At 50.3% G+C, this 22,838-nt stretch overlaps 1 protein-coding gene across 1 annotated transcript in view; it reads left to right on the forward strand.

The window, feature by feature from the left end:
- serinc4 (serine incorporator 4) overlaps positions 1–22,838 on the forward strand; it is a 58,673-nt gene that overhangs the window by 33,735 nt on the left and 2,100 nt on the right. The window contains exons 6-10 of the mRNA XM_068015169.1: positions 3,381–3,592; positions 4,183–4,278; positions 9,015–9,141; positions 13,646–13,718; positions 21,146–21,182. Of these exons, the coding sequence (XP_067871270.1) occupies positions 3,381–3,592; positions 4,183–4,278; positions 9,015–9,141; positions 13,646–13,718; positions 21,146–21,182 (545 nt within the window). The remainder of the gene's footprint in view (positions 1–3,380; positions 3,593–4,182; positions 4,279–9,014; positions 9,142–13,645; positions 13,719–21,145; positions 21,183–22,838) is intronic.

Genomic DNA, 22,838 nt, shown 5'->3' on the forward strand with positions numbered 1-22,838 from the left:
TTTGATGTTGAGGCTGGCTATGGTTATCTTCATGTCAAAGGTACTTAAAACCCGTCACCAACAGCTCACTGTGAGGAGGGAGTGGAAGTGCACCTGGCCTTCCACTCCCCCAGCAACCCATTGAGGAACACATTAAAACGGCGCCTCTCAACCAGTTTCACGTCCGCGCGCTTGCCCGCTTTCTTCAGGGCGGCATGGACGGACTGGATGATCAGCGCCAGATTCGACCAACGGCCGAGGGCCAGCTGAACTTTATTGTGGCAACCCCTGCAAACCGCGAGGAAATCCCGGAGTTCCGCCGTGGGGATGAGAGGAGACTCGGTGGGAGACACGAGGGACTCCACCACCTCACTGGCGATGGAATCAAGGTCATCCTCCGTGCCCCACACCGAATCCCCATCCTCCTCCAGGTCGTCACCACCAGCAGCCGACAAACCCACCACACACTGTGGGGTGGACGTCCCGGCCGCGCCAGCTGGACCCGCCTCTGTCACGATCCCACCCCCAGGATCGATGGCGGAGGAGTCCTCTCTGGGTTCTAGGATGGAACTGGAGCCTGTGGGTACCAGCAGTTCAGGACCCCCCTCCACCTCCGTCCCCAGGCCAATGAGTGGTCCAGGGGAGACGGAAGTGCCCGACTCCGGAAATCCAGTCGGAACCGGAGGCGGAGAGAGGAGACCATCACCCGTCCCGTCAGTGCCCACAGGACCAGCAGATCAGGAATTACACAAATTGGCCTCTGGGTCGGGCACATCCCGGGCGGCAGTGTCAGGCTGTTGGGAGGGCGGCCCCTCACAGGTCTCGCTCTCACCCAGGACACCAGACCCATCTGCCAAAGGACTGCTTTCTCCGTGGGGTCCACAGATTCCCCTACCAAGGGCGGGCCCCCCACCTCAGGAGTTGACAAGATCACAAGGGCATCACCCGCACCTCTATTCTGAGGGGTGGAGGGCTCCCGCCCAGGGCTTGAGGCCCTGATCATGCTGGTGGCAGGGGGAGCCTGAGGACCCACCCCAGGAGATGGACCCCCTGGTTCAGGGCCTTCGTCAGAGGAGGGATGTCTCCTCCTCTTATTTTGGGAGGGGCGCGGAGGCTCAGAGACCTCCATGTCCTCAGGGGCCTCTGCCTCCGCACCCACCTTTTGTCTGGTTATCCTGGGCCTGAGCCCAGCCCTGGGGCAGGTGGATTCCCCGGGAGCGGGCCTTGGGCTGAGCTCAGACTCGGGTTGTGTCAATGTGTCCAGCGGACGTGCCTCTCGATCTTTATTTTTCCTCCGCGCCTTCCTTCCACTTGGACGGGCACTCCCCTCCCCGCTGGAGGCCGTGAAAACCACAGCCTCTGGCACCGACTGAACAGTATCTGGTGGAGATGTGGGGGAAGTGGGAGGAGGTGCAGCGGCGCCACCCTGGGCCGCCGAGTTGGAGTTGGCATCCGGGAGGTTGGGGCAGTTCTTACGAACATGCCCCACCCCCTTGCAGACATGGCACCGTGCCCCATCCAAGGTCCAGAAGACGCGGTAGGCCGTTCCCTGGAACTCTACATTGAAATGGCCCTCTGTGACTTCCTCCCGCGCCAGCTGCATGAATAGCTGGCGGCGGAAGGAGTACACGTGCCGGAGGCTGTTCTCCCGAAGACCGAGCGGGACTGGGGTGAGCCCCGTCTTTACTTCCCCCAGATGGTACAGGTGTGGAAGGAGGAGCTCACCAGGAATGAAGGGCGGGACATTAGATAAAATGACCCGGTGCGCAGTGGCCTCCAGGGGGTCCACTGGCAGAAAGGTCCTGCCCACGGTGAGCCCCTTGTTCAGGGCCAGAGACACCACCTGCTCGGTCCTCAGGAATAACACTGCCTTCCCGTACATTTTAGAGGCTGCAACAATGGCTGAAGGGCCGACAACCTCGGCCATTGCTTTCACGCATGCCTCTATCGTCATGTTCGGGTGGATGTAGCTCTTGACCCCATGCTTAGATGTTATTAGTGCAAACGGTGACGGGGCAACAGGTGTAGCTGCAGCAGCCGCAGCAGCATATGTACGGGAGGGCCCCGCCACCGGCGAAGGAGGGCTTGCCATGGGGTCTAAGACCCACGTCCACCCCCAAGAAACAAAACAAATTAACACAATTGAAACAAAAAAAAAACTTTAAACAAAGCGGTGTGGGAGTAGAGGAGGATAGGGGTATGAAGGTAAAGGGGAGGATAGGTGACTGAGTGGAGGAAGGGAGAGAAAGTCTGAAACGGATGTTTTATAACAATTAGTCCAAAACTGTGTGTTGTCTTCCAGTTGGGGGAGGTGTCTTCGCCCGGGACAGCTGGAACTGCCCGGTACTCTCCTCTTCTAATTTTAACAAGAAAGTCTTCACCCGGGCAACTCCAGCTGTCCCGAGCAGGCAGTTGGGGTGGGGAGGGAGCTCCCTGTGTGCAAGCACCAATACAAATACAGGGGCCCCCTACAGGATTTGGCAGCCCCACCCGAGTCTTCCGGCTTCTTCTCCTTCCCCCAAACAGTTGAAATTTAGAGTCTTTCAGGTGCTCTGACACCCACCTCTCCAAAACAATTGCAGCCTTCCTTGATGGTTTCTCTCCACTCTGCAGTCTCCACTCTCCACTCTCCACTCTGCAGTTGCTGCAGCACAGGTGCAGTTGCTCCCCCTGATTGCAGGCAGGAAGTGCTCCAAATTGCCCAGCCAATCCCGTGCTGTACCTGCCTTTGGGAGTGTTTTTTGGGCAAAGTGTAGAGGGAGCTTTACTGTGTCTAACCCTGTGCTGTCCCTGTCCTGGGAGTGTTTGATGGGACAGTGTCGAGGGAGCTTTACTTTTTTTCTTTCATGGTGTGTGGGCGTCACTGTCAAGGTCAGCATTTGTTACCCATCCCTAATTGTCCTTGAACTCAGTGTCTTGCTGGACCATTTCAGAGGACAGTTCTGAGTAAACCACATTGCTGAGGGTCAGAGTCAGAGTAGTTTCAATCAGATGGGTTTTTCTGGCAATCGATGATCGTTCCATGGTACCAATACTGAGACCAGCTTTCAATTTCAGATTTTTATTAATTAATCGAATTTAAATTCCTGTAACTAGCATGGGATTTGAACACATGTCCCCAGAGAATTAGCCTGGGCCTCTAGATTACTATCCAGTGACATTACCATTACACCACCATCTCCCCTGTTTCCAAGCCATGCTGTACCTCCTCTGGGAGGGGAATCATTCTGGATGAATGACTGAGATGGGCTGAATGGCCTCTCAGATTCACATTGATCTCGTGTCGGGGAGGAGATAATTGGAAGATAGAATGAGATGGAGTTGGATGGTGAGTTTTGAAAGTTTGACGTTTTTTGTCCATTTCAATGGCCTGCATTCGGTGTGTTGTGTTTCTCTGACAGGATGACAGGAGCTGCAGATGGGAAGTGCTGGAGTCTTGCTGTGCTGATTGTTACCCTGCTCTTCTACATCATTGCTGTGACTGCGTTCTCCCTGATGTATAAGTTCTACACCCACCCAGCCGGGTGTTTCATTAACAAAGCCCTCCTGATCCTAAATATCAGTCTCTGCTTCTTCATGTCCGTCTTATCCAACACTTCCTGTGTACAGCAGAGTAAGTAACACAACAACAAGAACAACTTGCATTCATATAGCACCTTTGACACAGTAGAATGTACCAAAGTGCTTCACAGGAGAATTATCAAATGGAATTTGACACCGAGCCATGTAAGGAGATATTAGGACAGGCGACCAAAAGCTCGATCAAAGAGGTCAGTTTTAAGGAGTGTCTTAAAGGAGGAGAGAGAGATGGGGAGGTTTAAAGAGGGAATTCCAGAGTTTAGGGTCCAGGCAGCAGAAAGCACGGCCGCCAAAGGGGAGAAAAGCAGTGAGTCCTTCTGGAAAATGGATGTGCGCATCTTGTGGGAGTCTTCTTGTGTGCACATACATGTGCGTGCTGTGTGTACACGCGTGTGAAGACAGGACTGCGCTGAGCTATGGTGACACCCAAATGGAATATCCTGCTGGCACTCAGCATTCACAGAGATAGAGTGAGTACGACAGGAGCAATGTCTCTGCTCCTCATCCCTGAAGGAGAGTTCACACTTCAATGAGGTCAAAGGGAAGAACTGGGAATTAATATTAAACAGGATGTGTAATTTCCCAACACTCGAGATGTGATGAATCTTTTGCCTTTAATTTCAGGGCAGCCGCACAGCAGTTTGCTTCAGGCCTCCATCATCAGCTGCTACGTCATGTACCTGACATTCTCTGCACTCTCCAGCCGCCCCCCAGAGACAGGTCAGTACACAGCAAGATCCCACTCGGCAAGGCAGGCCCGTCTGTCAAAGATACGCCGGGTCCCTGCGCTCCAGCACGGCCTCCATCAGAGTCCAGTCCGAGATACGCTCCAGCACGGGTGATGGAACCCGCGCTCTGCGTCTCCCGCATTCACACCCCTCCCCCCACCACGGCACGGTCAGCTGGTGTTATCACTCAGGCTGCTGTGAGCTGCTGCCACAGGGAGAGACAGAGAGACATTACAGCAACAACAACACTGTCTAAAGGGGCCTCACAATCACCATGGAAGCTAGGATAAGCCTCCTGCCCCCACACGCCTGGGGCAGGGGCGGGGCGAGGGCATGGTCGAGGGCATGGGCAAGGGGCGGGGCAGAGTTGTGGGGCGGGACATGGGTGGGGGGCAGGGCATGGGCAAGGGGCAGGGCAGAGTTGAGGGGCGGGACATGGGCGAGGGGCAGGGCATGGGTGAGGGATGGGGGCATGGGTGAGGGATGGGGCATGGGCGAGGGGGTGGGGCATGGGCGAGGGGGTGGGGCATAGGCAAGGGGCATGCCATGGGCGAGGGGCAGGGCATGGGTGAGGGATGGGGGCATGGGTGAGGGGAGGGGCATGGGCGAGGGGGTGGGGCATGGGCGAGGGGCGGGGCATGGGCAAGGGGCATGCCATGGGCGAGGGGCAGGGCATGGGCGAGGGATGGGGGCATGGGCGAGGGGCGGGGCATGGGCAAGGGGCATGCCATGGGCGAGGGGCAGGGCATGGGCGAGGGATGGGGGCATGAGCGAGGGGTGGGGCATGGGTGAAGGGCAGGGCATGGGTGAGGGGCGGGACATGGGTGAGGGGAGGGGCATGGGTGAGGGGTGGGGCATGGGTGAAGGGCAGGGCATGGGCAAGGGGCAGGGAACGGGTTAAGTGTTGATGCAGGAATGATGGTGACTGAAGTCTTTACCCTGTTCCACCTGAGGCAGAGCTGGCATCCTTCCAAAATGTTCCGTCTTGTCTCCTGTGGAGGAGGGCAGTAAAGAGAGAGCCCTCACACAGGCGTGAAATGTTTTTATAAATTATAGTGTGTCTGAGCCGCTGGGGAGCTGTCGTGCTCTGAGAGGAACGTGCAGGGATGATTGATGATGATGTTGGCATCAGTTGTGATGTTTGACAGTTCAACATTCCTTCCTCAATCTCTCTCTCCTCTGCTGAAGGTGCTACTTCTCGGTGAGTTCTGGTTTTGTACGAGCACTGATAGCCCTTTGCAACCTCAGCATTGACCAGAAAATCCAGACCAGAATATCACCAGGATATTTGGGGATGGAGTACATTATAAACAAGCTGAGACTTATCATTACCTGACCCACACACATAGAAACAGAGAAAATAGGAGCAGGAGGAGGCCATTCGGCCCTTCGAGCCTGCTCCGCCATTCATTATGATCATGGCTGATCATCCAACTCAGTAACCTGTTCCCGCTTTCGCCCCATGCCCTTTGATCCCTTTAGACCCAAGAGCTAAATCTAACTCCTTCTTGAAAACATACAATGTTTTGACCTCAACTGCTTTCTGTGGTAGCGAATTCCACAGGCTCACCACTCTCTGGGTGAAGAAATTTCTCCTCATCTCAGTCCTGAAAGGTTTACCCCGTATCCTTAGACTATTTAGACATGAGCTCCGAGCATGGATTGTGGGGGTCACTGGGTGGTGGCCTGGAGGTTATTGATTCTCCCTCCTCCCCAGGCCAGGGGCACTGAGTCCCACTATGAAGCCCCAGCCCCAGACTGAGACCAGCTAACAGGTGAGACAGCGATCGATGCTCCTACCCACTAGCCTGAGAGACTCAGAGTGAGCCTTCAATCCCCGAATGTTATGTATTAAAGGCAGCTGCAAAACTCCCTTCCTGTGAATGGTGCATTAACAAGTGGATGTGATGAATTTTCAATAATAGAGGGTGACATTGAAAAGCAACAATCAGATTGTAGAAGATTTTTTGGTCTGATTCTTTGCCTTTCTCACATCAGAGGGGAGAAATGATTTTACACAGCGAGTTGTTGTGTTCTGGAACACGCTGCCTGAAAGGGCGGTGGAAGCAGATTCCTTTCAAAAGGGAGTTGGATAAATACGTGAAATTTTGCAGGGCCTTGGGGAAAGAGCAGACGGAGTGGGAGTAATTGGATAGCTCATGATGGGCAGAATGGCCTCTTGTGTTGTAACATTCAGTTGTCTATGTCCAGCCTCAAACCCCTCTCTCCGCTGTTGTCCCTCTGAAATTCCCTCTCGAGTCTCTTCTTGAACTCACACATCCTCCACACTCTGCCTCCTCCCTTCATCACATCTTCCCTAAATCATTCTTCACAGGTCTAAACACTGAGTTACCTCACCTCATCACTCCTGCAAACTTTTAAAACCTAAAGACACAGAGAGGAGCTAAAGAGACAAAGAGAGACAGAGACAGGGAGAGGGCGAGTGAGAGGGAGAGAGAGAGATAGGGAGAGACAGTGACAGAGAGAGGGAGAGAGAGTGACAGGGAGAGAGACAATGACAGAGAGAGGGAGAGAGAGTGACAGAGAGAGACAGTGACAGAGAGAGGGAGAGAGAGAGACAGTGACAGAGAGAGGGAGAGAGTGACAGAGAGAGAGACAGTGACAGAGAGAGGGAGAGAGAGAGACAGTGACAGGGAGAGAGACAGTGACAGAGAGGGAGAGAGAGAGACAGTGACAGGGAGAGACAGTGACAGAGAGAGGGAGAGAGAGAGACAGTGACAGGGAGAGAGAAAGTGACAGAGAGAGGGAGAGAGAGAGACAGTGACAGGGAGAGACAGTGACAGAGAGAGGGAGAGACAGTGACAGAGAGAGGGAGAGAGAGAGACAGTGACAGGGAGAGAGACAGTGACAGAGAGAGGGAGAGACAGTGACAGAGAGAGGGAGAGAGAGACAGTGACAGAGAGAGGGAGAGAGAGAGACAGTGACAGGGAGAGAGACAGTGACAGAGAGAGGGAGAGAGAGAGACAGTGACAGGGAGAGACAGTGACAGAGAGAGGGAGAGACAGTGACAGAGAGAGGGAGCGAGAGAGACAGTGACAGGGAGAGAGACAGTGACAGAGAGAGGGAGAGACAGTGACAGAGAGAGGGAGAGAGAGACAGTGACAGAGAGAGGGAGAGAGAGAGACAGTGACAGGGAGAGAGACAGTGACAGAGAGAGGGAGAGAGAGAGACAGTGACAGAGAGAGAGGGAGAGACAGTGACAGAGAGAGGGAGAGAGAGAGACAGGGAGAGACAGTGACAGAGAGAGGGAGAGAGAGAGACAGTGACAGAGAGAGGGAGAGACAGTGACAGAGAGAGGGAGAGAGAGAGACAGGGAGAGAGACAGTGACAGAGAGAGGGAGAGAGAGAGACAGTGACAGAGAGAGGGAGAGAGAGAGACAGACAGGGAGAGACAGTGACAGAGAGAGGGAGAGAGAGTGACAGGGAGAGAGACAGTGACAGAGAGGGAGAGAGAGAGACAGTGACAGAGAGAGAGAGAGAGACAGTGACAGGGAGAGAGAGTGACAGTGACAGAGAGAGGGAGAGAGAGAGAGACAGTGACAGGGAGAGAGAGAGAGAGATAGTGGCAGAGAGAGGGAGAGAGACAGTGACAGAGAGAGGGAGAGACAGTGAGAGAGAGAGACAGTGACAAGGAGAGAGACAGTGACATAGAGAGGGAGAGAGAGAGAGAGACAGTGACAGGGAGGGAGAGAGAGACAGTGACAGGGAGAGAGAGAGAGACTGAGACAGGGAGAGAGTCAGAGAGAGGGAGAGAGAGAGTCAGAGACAGGGAGAGAGAGAGAGAGACAGTGACAGGGAGAGAGAGAGAGAGAGAGACAGTGACAGGGAGAGAGAGAGAGACAGTGACGGAGAGAGAGAGAGACAGAGGCAGGGAGAGAGTCAGAGACAGGGAGAGAGAGAGTCAGAGACAGGGAGAGAGTCAGAGACAGGGAGAGAGAGAGAGAGACAGTGACAGGGAGAGAGAGAGAGACAGTGACAGGGAGAGAGAGAGAGAGACAATGACGGAGAGAGAGAGAGACAGAGGCAGGGAGAGAGTGAGAGAGAGAGATAGACTGACAGGGAGAGAGAGAGAGAGACACAGCGACAGAGAGAGAGGGAGACGGAGTGAGATAGACAGAGAGAGACACACGCACAGGGAGAGGGACACAGAGAGAGAGACAGAGTGTGAAGTGTTCTTGAGACTGCAGAAGAGACAGGAGAGTTGAAAGCAGTACTGACCATATAGCTGAGAAATAAAAAACTGCATTTATTTAGCACCCTATCACATCTCCTAGAATCATCCCAAAGTGAATCCTGGAATCATGAACTGATTTGAAGTGTATTTACTGATTTTATGTAGATAAATGTGGCACCATTTTGTACACAGCAAGATCTCAGAGTTACGCGATGCCTATCCAGTTAATCTGTTTATGGTGGCACTGGTTAAGTAAATGATGCTGACCAGGACACTCTGCTGCTATTCATAATGGTATGACGGGATGTTTTACAGAGGCAGACGGATCCTTGGTTTGACATCTCACCCAAAAGCCGACTCCTCTGACAGTGCAGCACTCCCTCAGTGTGGGGAATGTCAGCCTGGATTATGTGGAGTGGGGTGTGAACCATCTAATACTCTGCGTATGAAACAGACTGGATCATACGGGAAATAGTTTTGGACATGCTTTTGTGATAGAGCAGACAGTAACCATTCTCATTCTGTTCTCGCAGTGGAATATCAGGGTCAGAACATTAGTATCTGTTTCCCGAGTGTCGGTGAGGATGGGGTGCAGGCGGAAGGAAAGATGATTGCGATCATCGGAGCTGCCATCATGTATTGCTGCGTCCTGTTTGCTTGGTAAGTGTTACGATGAATGAATCACTCAATCTGTACACTCTCCCTTAAACATTCACTCCCTCCACCACCGACGCACAGTGGCAGCAGTGTGTACCATCTACAAGATGCACTGCAGCAACTCACCAAAGCTCCTTCGACAGCACCTTCCAAACCCACGAACAGGGTTGTCTAACATACAGCCCACGGGCCAAGATCCGGCCCGCTAAAGCTTTCCATCCAGCCCTCGGAAGTATTTCAGAGATGGGAAATCTCCCATTGTCTTCTTCTTTCAGACTGGCTTTAAAAAAAAAAATGGTACTGAGTTTCACAGCTGACAGGCGCTGACATCAGGAACAGTGGTTTCCCAACTTCAGACAGATTCGGGGGGGTTTTTTGCGGCGTCTGACTTTTTTTTAAAGCCCTGAATCAGTTTGAAGTTGGGAAACTGCTGTTTCCGTTCCCAGCACCTGTCAGCTGTGTAACTGACAGCGCAACTTTATTTTTAAAAAACTGACCAACCACAAAGCTGCTGTGATGGGCACTTCTGTTCCCTGCAACTGTCGGGGTGAGGGGGGGTGGGGGGGGTGGGGTGGTGCGGAAACAGAGAGAGAGGGAGACCAGAGAGAGAGAGGGAGAACAGACAGAGAGAGAGGGAGAACAGAGGGAGAGGTAGAACAGAGAGAGAGAGGGAGAGAGAGAGGGGACAGAGTGGGGGGACAGACAGCGGGAAAGGGAGAGAGAGTGACGAAGTTCAATCCTGACTGACGGACATCCATCTGGAATACTCCGCATCGCTACAAGTGTGCGGGCAAACACTGACTACTTGTGCAAGCAGAAAAATGTAAGGTATCTCACCAAATCAGTGTCCAACATAGTGAAGAGAAAGTAAGTCAATAAATTAGTCTTCTCATTTAAAGCTTCTTCACAAAAATGTACATTTGTTGTTTTGATTAATAGTGAGATAAATTTTAACACCTTTATTTTTCTGAAATTGTCTCATCAGCCCCATGTGAGACAAAAATTGTAAATGGTCCCCCCCCCACACAAAAAGGTTGGATACCCCTGACCTGGAAGGACAAGGGCAGCAGATACATGGGAACACCACCACCTGCAAGATCCCCTCCAAGCCACACACCATCCTGACTTGGAACTATATCGCCGTTCCTTCACTGTCGCTGGGTCGAAATCCTGGAGCTCCCTTCCTAACAGCACTATGGGTATACCTACCCCACACGGACCGCAGCGGTTCAAGAAGGCAGCTCACCACCACCTTCTCAAGGGCAATTAGGGAACTCAAAGGGGCTGTCACCGGACTGGAGGAGACTGAAAGCTTCATCTGCCTGAGGTCAGGACAAAATAGTGGGCAGTGGCTGAAGTCATTGCCAGTTGGTGGAGCTGGAACCTGGTGCCCAGAGCAGTGACAGTCATCAGTGTCCAGAGCAGTGGCGGTCACCAGTGTCCAGAGCAGTTGACAGTCACTCATTCCAAAGCAGTGACGGTCACTGGTTCTAAAGCAGTGACGGTCACTGGTTCCAGAGCAGTGGCGGTCACTGGTTCCAGAGCAGTGACAGTCACTGGTTCCAAAGCAGTGACGGTCACTGGTTCCAGAGCAGTGACAGTCACCGGTGCCCAGAGCAGTGACAGTCACTGGTTCCAGAGCAGCGAATGACAGTCACTGGTTCCAGAGCAGTGACAGTCACTGGTTCTAGAGCAGTGAGTGGCAGTCACTGGTTCCAGAGCAGTGACAGTCACTGGTTCCACAGCAGTGACAGTCACTGGTTCTAGAGCAGCGAGTGACAGTCACTGGTTCTAGAGCAATGAGTGGCCGTCACTGGTTCCAGAGCAGTCGCAGTCACTGGTTCTAGAGCAGTGAGTGGCAGTCACTGGTTCTAGAGCAGTGGCTGTCACTGGTTCTAGAGCAGTGAGTTACAGTCACTGGTTCCAGAGCAGTGACAGTCACTGGTTCCAGAGCAGCGAATGACAGTCACTGGTTCCAGAGCAGTGAGTGACAGTCACTGGTTCCAGAGCAGTGACAGTCACTGGTTCCAGAGCAGTGAGTGACAGTCACTGGTTCCAGAGCAGTGACAGTCACTGGTTCCAGAGCAGTGAGTGGCAGTCACTGGTTCCAGAGCAGTTACAGTCACTGGTTCCAGAGCAGTGGTAGTCACTGGTTCCAATGCAGTGGCAGTCACTGGTTCCAGAGCAGTGTGTGACAGTCACTGGTTCCAGAGCAGTGACTGACAGTCACCGGTTCCAGAGCAGTGACAGTCACTGGTTCCAGAGCAATGAGTGACAGTCACTGGTTCCAGAGCAGTGAGTGACAGTCACTGGTACTAGAGCAGTGAGTGACAGTCACTGGTTCCAGAGCAGCGAGTGACAATCACTGGTACTAGAGCAGTGAGTGACAGTCACTGGTTCCAGAGCAGTGAGTGACAGTCACTGGTTCCAGAGCAGTGAGTGACAGTCACTGGTTCCAGAGCAGTGAGTGACAGTCACTGGTACTAGAACAGTGAGTGACAGTCACTGGTTCCAGAGCAGTGAGTGACAATCACTGGTTCCAGAGCAGTGAGTGACAGTCACTGGTTACAGAGCAGTGAGTGACAGTCACTGGTTCTAGAGCAGTGAGTGACAGTCACTGGTTCCAGAGCAGTGAGTGACAGTCACTGGTTCTAGAGCAGTGAGTGACAGTCACTAGTTCCAGAGCAGTGAGTGACAGTCACTGGTTCCAGAGCAGTGACAGTGACTGGTTCCAGAGCAGTGAGTGACAGTCACTGGTTCTAGAGCAGTGAGTGACAGTGACTGGTTCCAGAGCAGTGAGTGACAGTCACTGGTTCTAGAGCAGTGAGTGACAGTCACTGGTTCCAGAGCAGTGACAGTCACTGGTTCCACAGCAGTGAGTGACAGTCACTGATTCCAGAGTAGTGAGTGACAGTCACTGGTTCCAGAGCAGTGACAGTCACTGGTTCCAGAGCAGTGAGTGACAGTCACTGGTTCCAGAGCAGTGGTAGTCACTGGTTCCAATGCAGTGGCAGTCACTGGTTCCAGAGCAGTGTGTGACAGTCACTGGTTCCAGAGCAGTGAATGACAGTCACCGGTTCCAGAGCAGTGGCAGTCACTGGTTCCAGAGCAATGAGTGACAGTCACTGGTTCCAGAGCAGTAAGTGACAGTCACTGGTTCCAGAGCAGCGAGTGACAATCACTGGTACTAGAGCAGTGAGTGACAGTCACTGGTTCCAGAGCAGTGAGTGACAGTCACTGGTTCCAGAGCAGTGAGTGACAGTCACTGGTACTAGAGCAGTGAGTGACAGTCACTGGTTCCAGAGCAGTGAGTGACAATCACTGGTTCCAGAGCAGTGAGTGACAGTCACTGGTTACAGAGCAGTGAGTGACAGTCACTGGTTCTAGAGCAGTGAGTGACAGTCACTGGTTCCAGAGCAGTGAGTGACAGTCACTGGTTCTAGAGCAGTGAGTGACAGTCACTAGTTCCAGAGCAGTGAGTGACAGTCACTGGTTCCAGAGCAGTGACAGTGACTGGTTCCAGAGCAGTGAGTGACAGTCACTGGTTCTAGAGCAGTGAGTGACAGTCACTGGTTCTAGAGCAGTGAGTGACAGTCACTAGTTCCAGAGCAGTGAGTGACAGTCACTGGTTCCAGAGCAGTGACAGTCACTGGTTCCAGAGCAGTGAGTGACAGTCACTGATTCCAGAGTAGTGAGTGACAGTCACTGGTTCCAGAGCAGTGACAGTCACTGGTTCCAGAGCAGTGAGTGACAGTCACTGGTTCCAGAGCAATGAGTGACAGTCACTGGTTCTAGAGCAGTGAGTGACAGTCACTAGTTCCAGAGCAGTGAGTGACAGTCACTGGTTCCAGAGCAGTGACAGTCACTGGTTCCAGAGCAGTGAGCGACAGTCACTGGTTCTAGAGCAGCGGGTGGCAGTCACTGGTTCTAGAGCAGCGAGTGACAGTCACTGGTTCTAGAGCAGTGACAGTGACTGGTTCCAGAGCAGTGACAGTCACTGGTTCCAGAGCAGTGAGTGACAGTCACTGGTTCTAGAGCAGTGAGTGACAGTCACTGGTTCTAGAGCAGCGAGCGACAGTCACTGGTTCTAGAGCAGCGGGCGACAGTCACTGGTTCTAGAGCAGCGAGTGACAGTCACTGGTTCCAGAGCAGTGAGTGACAGTCACTGGTTCCAGAGCAGTGACAGTCACTCACCAGATTTTGCGAATTGAAAATCCAGATGTGGCAAATTGCATTCTTGTTCAGCAAATGGAAAAAATAGAGTAATAATCACTGCCATTGGTCATGTGATCACAGTCCTCATATTTGCAGTGTGTGTGTGACCTTTAACCTTTTTGTGCATTTGTTGGTAAAATGGTGTGTTTTTTCATCATTGTGGGTGCTGGAGAGGACATGAAAAGATTTCCTGCTGTCAGTTGGAATCTTGCTGCTAGAGTTATCCAATCGGTAGCCTCTGTTATAACAATCTGATGGGCTGTTTCTTGTTCTCCCATTACCCTCCCGGTAGTAATGAAGCCTCTTACCTGACCAAGGTGTTTGGACCCTCATGGATGCTCCGAGTTTACAGATATGAGTTCAAGGTCAGTGATTCTTCAGTCAAAACTAATTTCGCCGCATCTAGCATCTACTCCTCATTGAGATTCATCAGTATCCATTCCTCGAACATTCTCCCTCACTCAGCATCTCTGGTTTCCACATGAAAAGGAGGAGGCCATTCAGCCCCTCAAGACTGTCATAGAGTCATAGAGTTATACAGCACAGTAATAGGCCCTTCGGCCCATCGTGTCCGTGCCAGCCATCAAGCACCTAACTATTCTAATCCCATTTTCCAGCACTTGGCCCGTGGCCTTGTATGCTATGGTGTTTCAAGTGCTCATCTAAATACTTCTTAAATGTTGTGAGGGTTCCTGCCTCTACCAGCCCTTCAGGCAGTTCGTTCCAGATTCCAACCACTCTCTGGGTGAAAATCTTTTTCCTCAAATCCCCTCTAAACCTCCTGCCCCTGACCTTAAATCTATGCCCCCTGGTTATCAATCCCTCCGCTAAGGGAAAAAGTTTCTTGCTATCTAACCTATCAATGCCCTTCATAATTTTGTATACCTCAATCATGTCCCCCCTCAGCCTTTTCTGCTCTAAGGAAAACAACCCTAGCCTTTTCAGTCTCTCTTCCTAGCTGAAATGCTCCAGCCCAGGTAACATCCTGGTGGATCTCCTCTGCACCCTCTCCAGTGTAATCACATCCTTCCTATAATGTGGCAACCAGAACTGTACACAGTACTCCAGCTCTGGCCTTACTAGCGTTTTATACAGCTCCATCATAACCTCCCTGCTCTTATATTCTATGCCTCGGCTAATAAAGGCAAGTATCCCATATGCCTTCCTAACCACCTTATCTACCTGTGCTGCTGCCTTCAGTGATCTATGGACCAATGTCCCTCTGACCCTCTGTACTTCCTAGGGTCTTACCATCCATTGTATATTCCCTTGCCTTGTTAGTCCTCCTAAAATGCATCACCTCACACTTCTCAGGATTAAATTCCATTTGCCACTGCTCCGCCCATTTTACCAGCCCATCTATATCGTCCTGTAATCTAAGGCTTTCCTCCTCACTATTTACGACACCACCAATTTTCGTGTCATCTTCGAACTTACTGATCATACCTCCTATATTCACATCTAAATCATTAATGTACACTACAAACAGCCAGGGTCCCAGCACCGATCCCTGTGGTACACCACTGGTCACAGGCTTCCACTCGCAAAAACAACCCTCGACCATCACCCTCTGCCTCCTGCCACTAATCCAATTTTGGATCCAATTTGCCAAATTGCCCTGGATCCCATGGGCTCTTACCTTCTTAACCAATCTCTCATGCAGGACCTTATCAAAAGCCTTACTGAAATCCATGTGGACTACATCAACTGCTTTACCCTCATCTACACGTCTAGTCACTTCCTTGAAAAATTCAATCTCCCTTACAAAGCCATGCTGACTATCCTTGATTAATCCCTGCCTCTCCAATTGGAGATTAATCCCTTCTCTCAGAATTTTTTCCAATGTTTTCTCTACCACTGATGTTAGACTCACCGGCCTGCAATTACCTGGTTTATCCCTGCTACCCTTCTTGAATAATGGTACCACATTCGCTGTCCTCCAATCCTCTGGTACCTCTCCTGTGGTCAGAACCCCTGCAATCTCCTCCCTTGCCTCACATTAATCCTGGAATACATCGCATCTGGGCCTGGGGATTTATCCACTTTTAAGCCCGCTAAAACAGCTAATACTTCCTCCCTTTCAATAATAATATGTTCAAGTATATCACAATCCCCCTCCCTGATCTCTACACCTACATCATCCTTCTCCGGAGTGAACACAGATGAAAAGTAATCATTTAAAACCTCACCTACACCCTCCGGCTCCACACACAGATTGCCGCTTTGGTCCCTATTGGGCCCCACTCTTTCCCTGGTTATCCTCTTGCCCTTAATATACTTATAAAACGCTTTAGGATTTTCCTTTATCTTGTCTGCCAGTGTTTTTTCATGCCCCCTCTTCGCTCTCCTGATTACTTTCTATAAGTACCCCCCTACACTTTCTATACTCCTCCAGAGCCTCCGCTGTTTTCAACGCTCCGAATCTGCCATAAGCCTCCTTTTGTTTCCTTATCCAATTCTCTATATCCCTTGATATCCAGGGTTCCCTGGACTTGTTGGTCCTACCCCTTCACCTTTATGGGAACATGTTGGCTCTGAACTCTCACTATTTCCTTTTTGAATGACTCTCACTGGTCTGATGTAGACTTTCCTACAAGAAGCTGCTCCCAGTCCGCTTTGGCCAGATCCAGTTTTATCATATTGAAATTGGCCTTCCCCCAATTCAGTACCTTTATTTCTGGTCTCTCTTTGTCCCTTTCCATAACTACCTTAAATCTTACAGAGTTATGGTCACTTTTCCTGAAATATTCCCCCACTGACACTTCTACCACTTGTCCGGCTTCATTCCCTAGGATTAGGTCCAGTACTGCCCCTTCTCTTGTAGGACTTTCTACGTACTGGCTCAAAAAGCTCTCTTGTATGCATTTTGAGAATTCCGCCCCCTTTAAGCCTTTTGCAAAAGACTATCCCAGTTGATATTGGGGAAGTTGAAATCCCCTACTATTATTACCCTATTATTTTACACCTCTGAGATTTGCCTACATATCTGCTCCTCTATCTCTCCCTGATTGTTTGGAGGCCTGTAGTACGCTCCCAGCCAAGTGATTGCCCCCTTTTTGTTTTTAAGTTCTACTCCTATGGCCTCATTTGAGGAACCTTCTAAGATATCATCCCTCCTTACTGCAGTAATTGACTCCTTGATCAACAGTGTAATGCCACCTCCTCTTTCACCCCCTCACCTGTCACACCTGAAGATTCTATACCCTGGAATATTGAGCTGCCAGTCCTGCCCCTCCCTCAACCATGTCTCAGTGATAGCAATAATATCATAATCCCATGTGTTAATCAATGCCCTCAATTCATCTGCCTTACTATTAAGACTCCTTGCATTAAAATAGATGCAAACCAGCCTTGCATTGTTTGCTTGTGCCTTAACAGGTCAATATTTGCTCTGCCTTCTATATTTGTCTGTGCATCACCCCTTACTGTGCCTCCACTCTGTATCCCATCCCCCTGCCAAATTAGTTTAAACCCCCACTGCCAACAGCACTGGCAAACCTCCCTGCAAGGATGTTGGTCCCATTCCGGTTCAGGTGCAACCCATCCAACAGGTCCCACCTTTGCCAGAAACAGACCCAGTGATCCAGGAAACTAAAGCCCTCCCTCCTGCACCATCTCTTCAGCCACACATTCATCTGCTCTATCCTCCTATTCCTATACTCGCTAGCACGTGGCACCGGGAGTAATCCAGAGATTACAACCTTTGAGGTCCTGTTTTTCAATCTGCTACTTAGCTCCCTAAATTTTTATTGCAGGACCTCGTCCCTCTTTCTACCCATGTCATTGGTACCAATGTGAACCACGACCTCTGACTGTTCACCCTCCCCCTTCAGAATGTCCAGCACCAAAAGACTTGCAGGTTGATAGGTAAATTGGCCATTATAAATTGCCCCTAGTATAGGTAAGTGGTAGGGGAAATATAGGGACAGGTGAGGATGTGGTAGGAATATGGGATTAGTGTAGGATTAGTATAAATGTGTGGTTGATGGTCGGCACAGACTCGGTGGGACGAAGGGCCTGTTTCAGTGCTTATCTCTAAATAAATAAATAAAAAATAAATAAGCTGCTCCGTGACATCCTTGACCCTCGCACCAGGGAGGCAACATACCATCCTGGAGTCACGTTTGCAGCCACAGAAATGCCTATCTGTCCCCCTTCCGATAGAATCCCCTATCACTATAGCCCTGCCACTCTTTTTCCTTCCCTCCTGTGCAGCTGAGCCACCCATGGTACCATGAAAGTGGCTCTTGCTGCTTTGCCCTGAGCCATCTCCCTCAACAATATCCAAATATCTATTAGAGAGGAGGACGACAACAGGGGACTCCTGATGTTTCACCATTCAATTAGATTATGGCTGATCTGTATCTAAACTCCATAGAGGAACAGATATGTAGGCAAATCTCAGAGAGTTGTAAAAATAATAGGGTAATAATAGTAGGGGATTTCAACTTCCCCAATATCAATGGGATAGTCTTACTGCAAAAGGCTTAAAGGGGGCGGAATTCTTAAAATGCATCCAGGAGAGCTTTTTGAGCCAGTACGTAGCGAGTCCTACAAGAGAAAGGGCAGTACAGGACATAGAATATAAGAGCAGGGAGGTTATGATGGAGCTGTATAAAACACTAGTTAGGCCACAGCTGGAGTACTGTGTACAGTTCTGGGCACCACATTATAGGAAGGATGTGATTGCACTGGAGAGGGTGCAGAGGAGATTCACCAGGATGTTGCCTGGGCTGGAGCATTTCAGCTATGCAGAGAGACTGAAAAGGCTAGGGTTGTTTTCCTTAGAGCACAGGAGGCTGAGGGGGACATGATTGAGGTATACAAAATTATGAGGAGCATTGATAGGTTAGATAGGAAGAAACTTTTTCCCTTAGCAGAGGGATCAATAACCAGGGGGCATAGATTTAAGGTAAGGGGCAGGAGGTTTAGAGGGGATTTGAGGGAAAATGTTTTCACCCAGAGAGTGGTTGGAATCTAGAGCACACTGCCTGAAGAGGTGGTAGAGGCAGGAACCCTCACAACATTTAAGAAGTATTTAGATGAGCACTTGAAACGCCATAGCATACAAGGCTATGGGCTAAGTGCTGGAAAATGGGATTAGAATAGATAGTTGCTTGATGGCTGGCACAGACACAATGGGCCGAAGGGTCTGTTTCTGTGCTGTGTAACTCTATGACTCTAATCCTAGGGAATGAAGCCGGACAAGTGGTAGAAGTGTCAGTGGGGGAATATTTCAGGGATAGTGACCATAACACTGTAAGATTTAAGGTAGTTATGGAAAAGGACAAAGATGGACCAGAAATAAAGGTAGTGAATTGGGGGAAGGCCGATTTCAATATGATAAAACAGGATCTGGCCAAAGTGGACTGGGAGCAGCTACATGTAGGAAAGTCTACATCAGATCAGTGGGAGTCATTCAAAGAGGAAATAGTGAGAGTTCAGAGCCAACATGTACCCGTTAAGGTGAAGGGTAGGACCAACAAATCCAGGGAACCCTGGATGTCAAGGGATATAGAGGATTGGATAAGGAAAAATAAAGGAGGCTTATGGCAGATTCAGAGTGCTGAAAACAGCGGAGGCTCGAGAGGAGTATAGAAAGTGTAGGGGGGGGTACTTAAAATAGTAATTAGGAGAGTGAAGAGGGGACATGAAAAAACACTGGCAGACTAGATAAAGGAAACTCCTGAGGCGTTTTATAAGTATATTAAGGGCAAGAGGATAACCAGGGAACGAGTAGGGCCCAATAGGGACCAAAGTGGCAATCTGTGTGTGGAGCCAGAGGACACAGGTGAGGTTTTAAATGATTACTTTTCATCTGTGTTCACTATGGAGAAGGACGATGTAGGTGTAGAGATCAGGGAGGGGGATTGTGATATACTTGAACAAATTAGTATTGAAAGGGAGGAAGTATTAGCTGTTTTAGCGGGCTTAAAAGTGGATAAATCCCCAGGCCCAGATGAGATGTATCCCAGGCTGTTATGTGAGGCAAGGGAAGAGATCGTAGGGGCTCTGACACAAATTTTCAAATCCTCTCTGGCCACAGGAGAGGTACCAGAAGATTGGAGGGCAGTGAATGTGGTACCATTATTCAAGAAGGGTAGTAGGGATAAACCAGATAATTACAGGCTGGTGAGTGCAACATCAGTGGTAGGGAAACTATTGGAAAAAATTCTGAGAGACAGGATTAATCTTCATTTGGAGATGCAGGGATTAATTAGTGATGGTCAGCATGGCTTTGTAAGGGGGAGATCTTGTCTAACTAAATTGATTGAATTTTTTGAGGCGGTGACTAGATGTGTAGATGAGGGTAAAGCAGTTGATGTAGTCTACATGGATTTCAGTAAGGCTTTTGTAAGATCCTGCATGGGAGATTGGTTAAGAAGGTAAGAGCCCATGGGATCCAGGGCAATTTGGCAAATTGGATCCAAAATTGGCTTAGTGGCAGGAGGCAGAGGGTGATAGTTGAGGGTTGTTTTTGCAAGTGGAAGCCTGTGACCAGTGGTGTACCACAGGGATCGGTGCTGGGACCCTTGCTGTTTGTAGTGTACATTAATGATTTAGACATGAATATAGGAGGTCTGATCAGTAAGTTCGAAGATGACACGAAAATTGGTGGTGTTGTAAATAGTGAGGAGGAAAGCCTTAGATTACAGGACGATATAGATGGGCTGGTAAGATGGGCAGAGCAGTGGCAAATGGAATTTAATCCTGAGAAGTGTGAGGTGATGCATTTTAGGAGGACTAACAAGGCAAGGGAATATACAATGGATGGTAGGACCCTAGGAAGAACAGAGGGTCAGAGGGACCTTGGTGTAATTGTCCATAGATCACTGAAGGCAGCAGCACAGGTAGATAAGGTGGTTACGAAGTCATATGGGATACTTGCCTTTATTAGCCGATAATATAAGGGCAGGGAGGTTATGATGGAGCTGTATAAAACATTAGTTAGGACACAGCTGGAGTACTGTGTTCAGTTCTGGGCACCACACTATAGGAAGGATGTGATTGCACTGGAGAGGGTGCAGAGGAGATTCACCAGGATGTTGCCTGGGCTGGAGCATTTCAGCTATGAAGAGAGACTGAAAAGGCTAGGGATGTTTTCCTTAGAGCAGAGAAGGCTGAGGGGGGACATGATTGAAGTATACAGAATTATGAGGGGCATTGATAGGTTAGATAGGACAAAACTTTTTCCTTTAGCGGAGGGTCAGTAACCAGGGGGCATAGATTTAAGGTAAGGGGTAGGAGGTTTTTAGGGGATTTGAGGAAAAAAAATTTAACCCAGAGAGTGGTTGGAATCTGGAACGCACTGCCTGAAGAGGTGGTAGAGGTAGGAACCATCACAACATTTAAGAAGTATTTAGACGAGCACTTGAAACACCATAGCATACAAGGCTACGGGCCAAGTGCTGGAAAATGGGATCAGAACAGTTAGGTGCTTGATGGCCAGTACAGACATGATGGGCTGAAGGGCCTGTTTCTGTGCTGTATAACTCTATGACTTTATGACTCCATATACCCACTTTGGTTCTGTAACCTTTAATAGCCTTACCCAACAAATATCTCTCAATCTCAGTGTTGGAATTGTACTTTTGACAGTTCTGGGTATTTTCAAACACTTTTCCTTGTTTTCTGATATTCGCTGCTTGCCCCGAATATTCTTCTCTTCCCCTTTCTGGTTTTATTGCAATGTTTCCCGAAAGTACCCACAATTATTCCCATGAACGATCCTTTTCCCATCCTCCTCTCTCTCAGTTATACCTGATGACAATCTCTCTCTTCTCCATTACAGAAAGCCTCCTGTTGCTTCTGCTGCCTCGACGAGGAAAGTGAGTAACAGAATTTAAACCAACCTTTCCGCAAATGTGCTGACTCTCACTGGGTGACAGTTCCTGAAGGTGTTGACTCTCACTGGGATACAGTTCCTGAAGGTGCTGACTCTCACTGGGGGACAGTTCCTGAAGGTGCTGACTCTCACTGGGGGACAGTTCCTGAAGGTGCTGACTCTCACTGGGGGACAGTTCCTGAAGGTGCTGACTCTCACTGGGGGACAGTTCCTGAAGGTGCTGACTCTCACTGGGGTACAGTTCCTGAAGGTGCTGACTCTCACTGGGATACAGTTCCTGAAGGTGCTGACTCTCACTGGGATACAGTTCCTGAAGGTGCTGACTCTCACTGGGGTACAGTTCCTGAAGGTGCTGACTCTCACTGGGGGACAGTTCCTGAAGGTGCTGACTCTCACTGGGGGACAGTTCCTGAAGGTGCTGACTCTCACTGGGATACAGTTCCTCAAGGTGCTGACTCTCATTGGGGGACATTTCCTGAAGGTGCTGACTCTCACTGGGGGACAGTTCCTGAAGGTTCTGACTCTCACTGGGGGACAGTTCCTGAAGGTTCTGACTCTCACTGGGATACAGTTCCTGATGGTGCTGTCTCTCACTGGGATACAGTTCCTGAAGGTGCTGACTCTCACTGGGGGACAGTTCCTGAAGGTGCTGACTCTCATTGGGGGACATTTCCTGAAGGTGCTGACTCTCACTGGGGGACAGTTCCTGAAGGTTCTGACTCTCACTGGGGGACAGTTCCTGAAGGTTCTGACTCTCACTGGGATACAGTTCCTGATGGTGCTGTCTCTCACTGGGATACAGTTCCTGAAGGTGCTGACTCTCACTGGGGGACAGTTCCTGAAGGTGCTGTCTCTCATGGGATACAGTTCCTGATGGTGCTGTCTCTCAGTGGGATGCAGTTCCTGAAGGTGCTGACTGTCACCGGGGGACACAGTTCCTGAAGGTGCTGTCTCTCACTGGGATACAGTTCCTGAAGTTGCTGACTCTCACTGGGGGACAGTTCCTGAAGGTGCTGACTCTCACTGGGGGACAGTTCCTGAAGGTGCTGACTCTCTCTGGGATAAAGTTCCTGAAGGTGCTGACTCTCACTGGGATACAGTTCTGAAGGTGCTGACTCTCACTGGGATACAGTTCCTGAAGGTGCTGACTCTCACTAGGATACAGTTCCTGAAGGTGCTGACTCTCAGTGGGATACAGTTCCTGAAGGTGCTGACTCTCACTGGGATAAAGTTCCTGAAGGTGCTGACTCTCACTGGGGGACAGTTCCTGAAGGTGCTGACTCTCAGTGGGATACAGTTCCTGAAGGTGCTGACTCTCACCGGGGGACACAGTTCCTGAAGGTGCTGACTCTCACTGGGATACAGTTCCTGAAGGTGCTGTCTCTCACTGGGATACAGTTCCTGAAGGTGCTGTCTCTCACTGGGATACAGTTCCTGAAGGTGCTCACTCTCACTGGGGGACAGTTCCTGAAGGTGCTGACTCTCACTGGGGGACAGTTCCTGAAGGTGCTGACTCTCACTGGGGGACAGTTCCTGAAGGTGCTGACTCTCACCGGGGGACACAGTTCCTGAAGATGCTGACTCTCACTGGGATACAGTTCCTGAAGGTGCAAGGCTGGGAATTTTGAAATAGAGCATT

This window comes from Heterodontus francisci, chromosome 35, assembly GCF_036365525.1.
Source record: "Heterodontus francisci isolate sHetFra1 chromosome 35, sHetFra1.hap1, whole genome shotgun sequence".
Classification (NCBI taxonomy): domain Eukaryota; kingdom Metazoa; phylum Chordata; class Chondrichthyes; order Heterodontiformes; family Heterodontidae; genus Heterodontus; species Heterodontus francisci.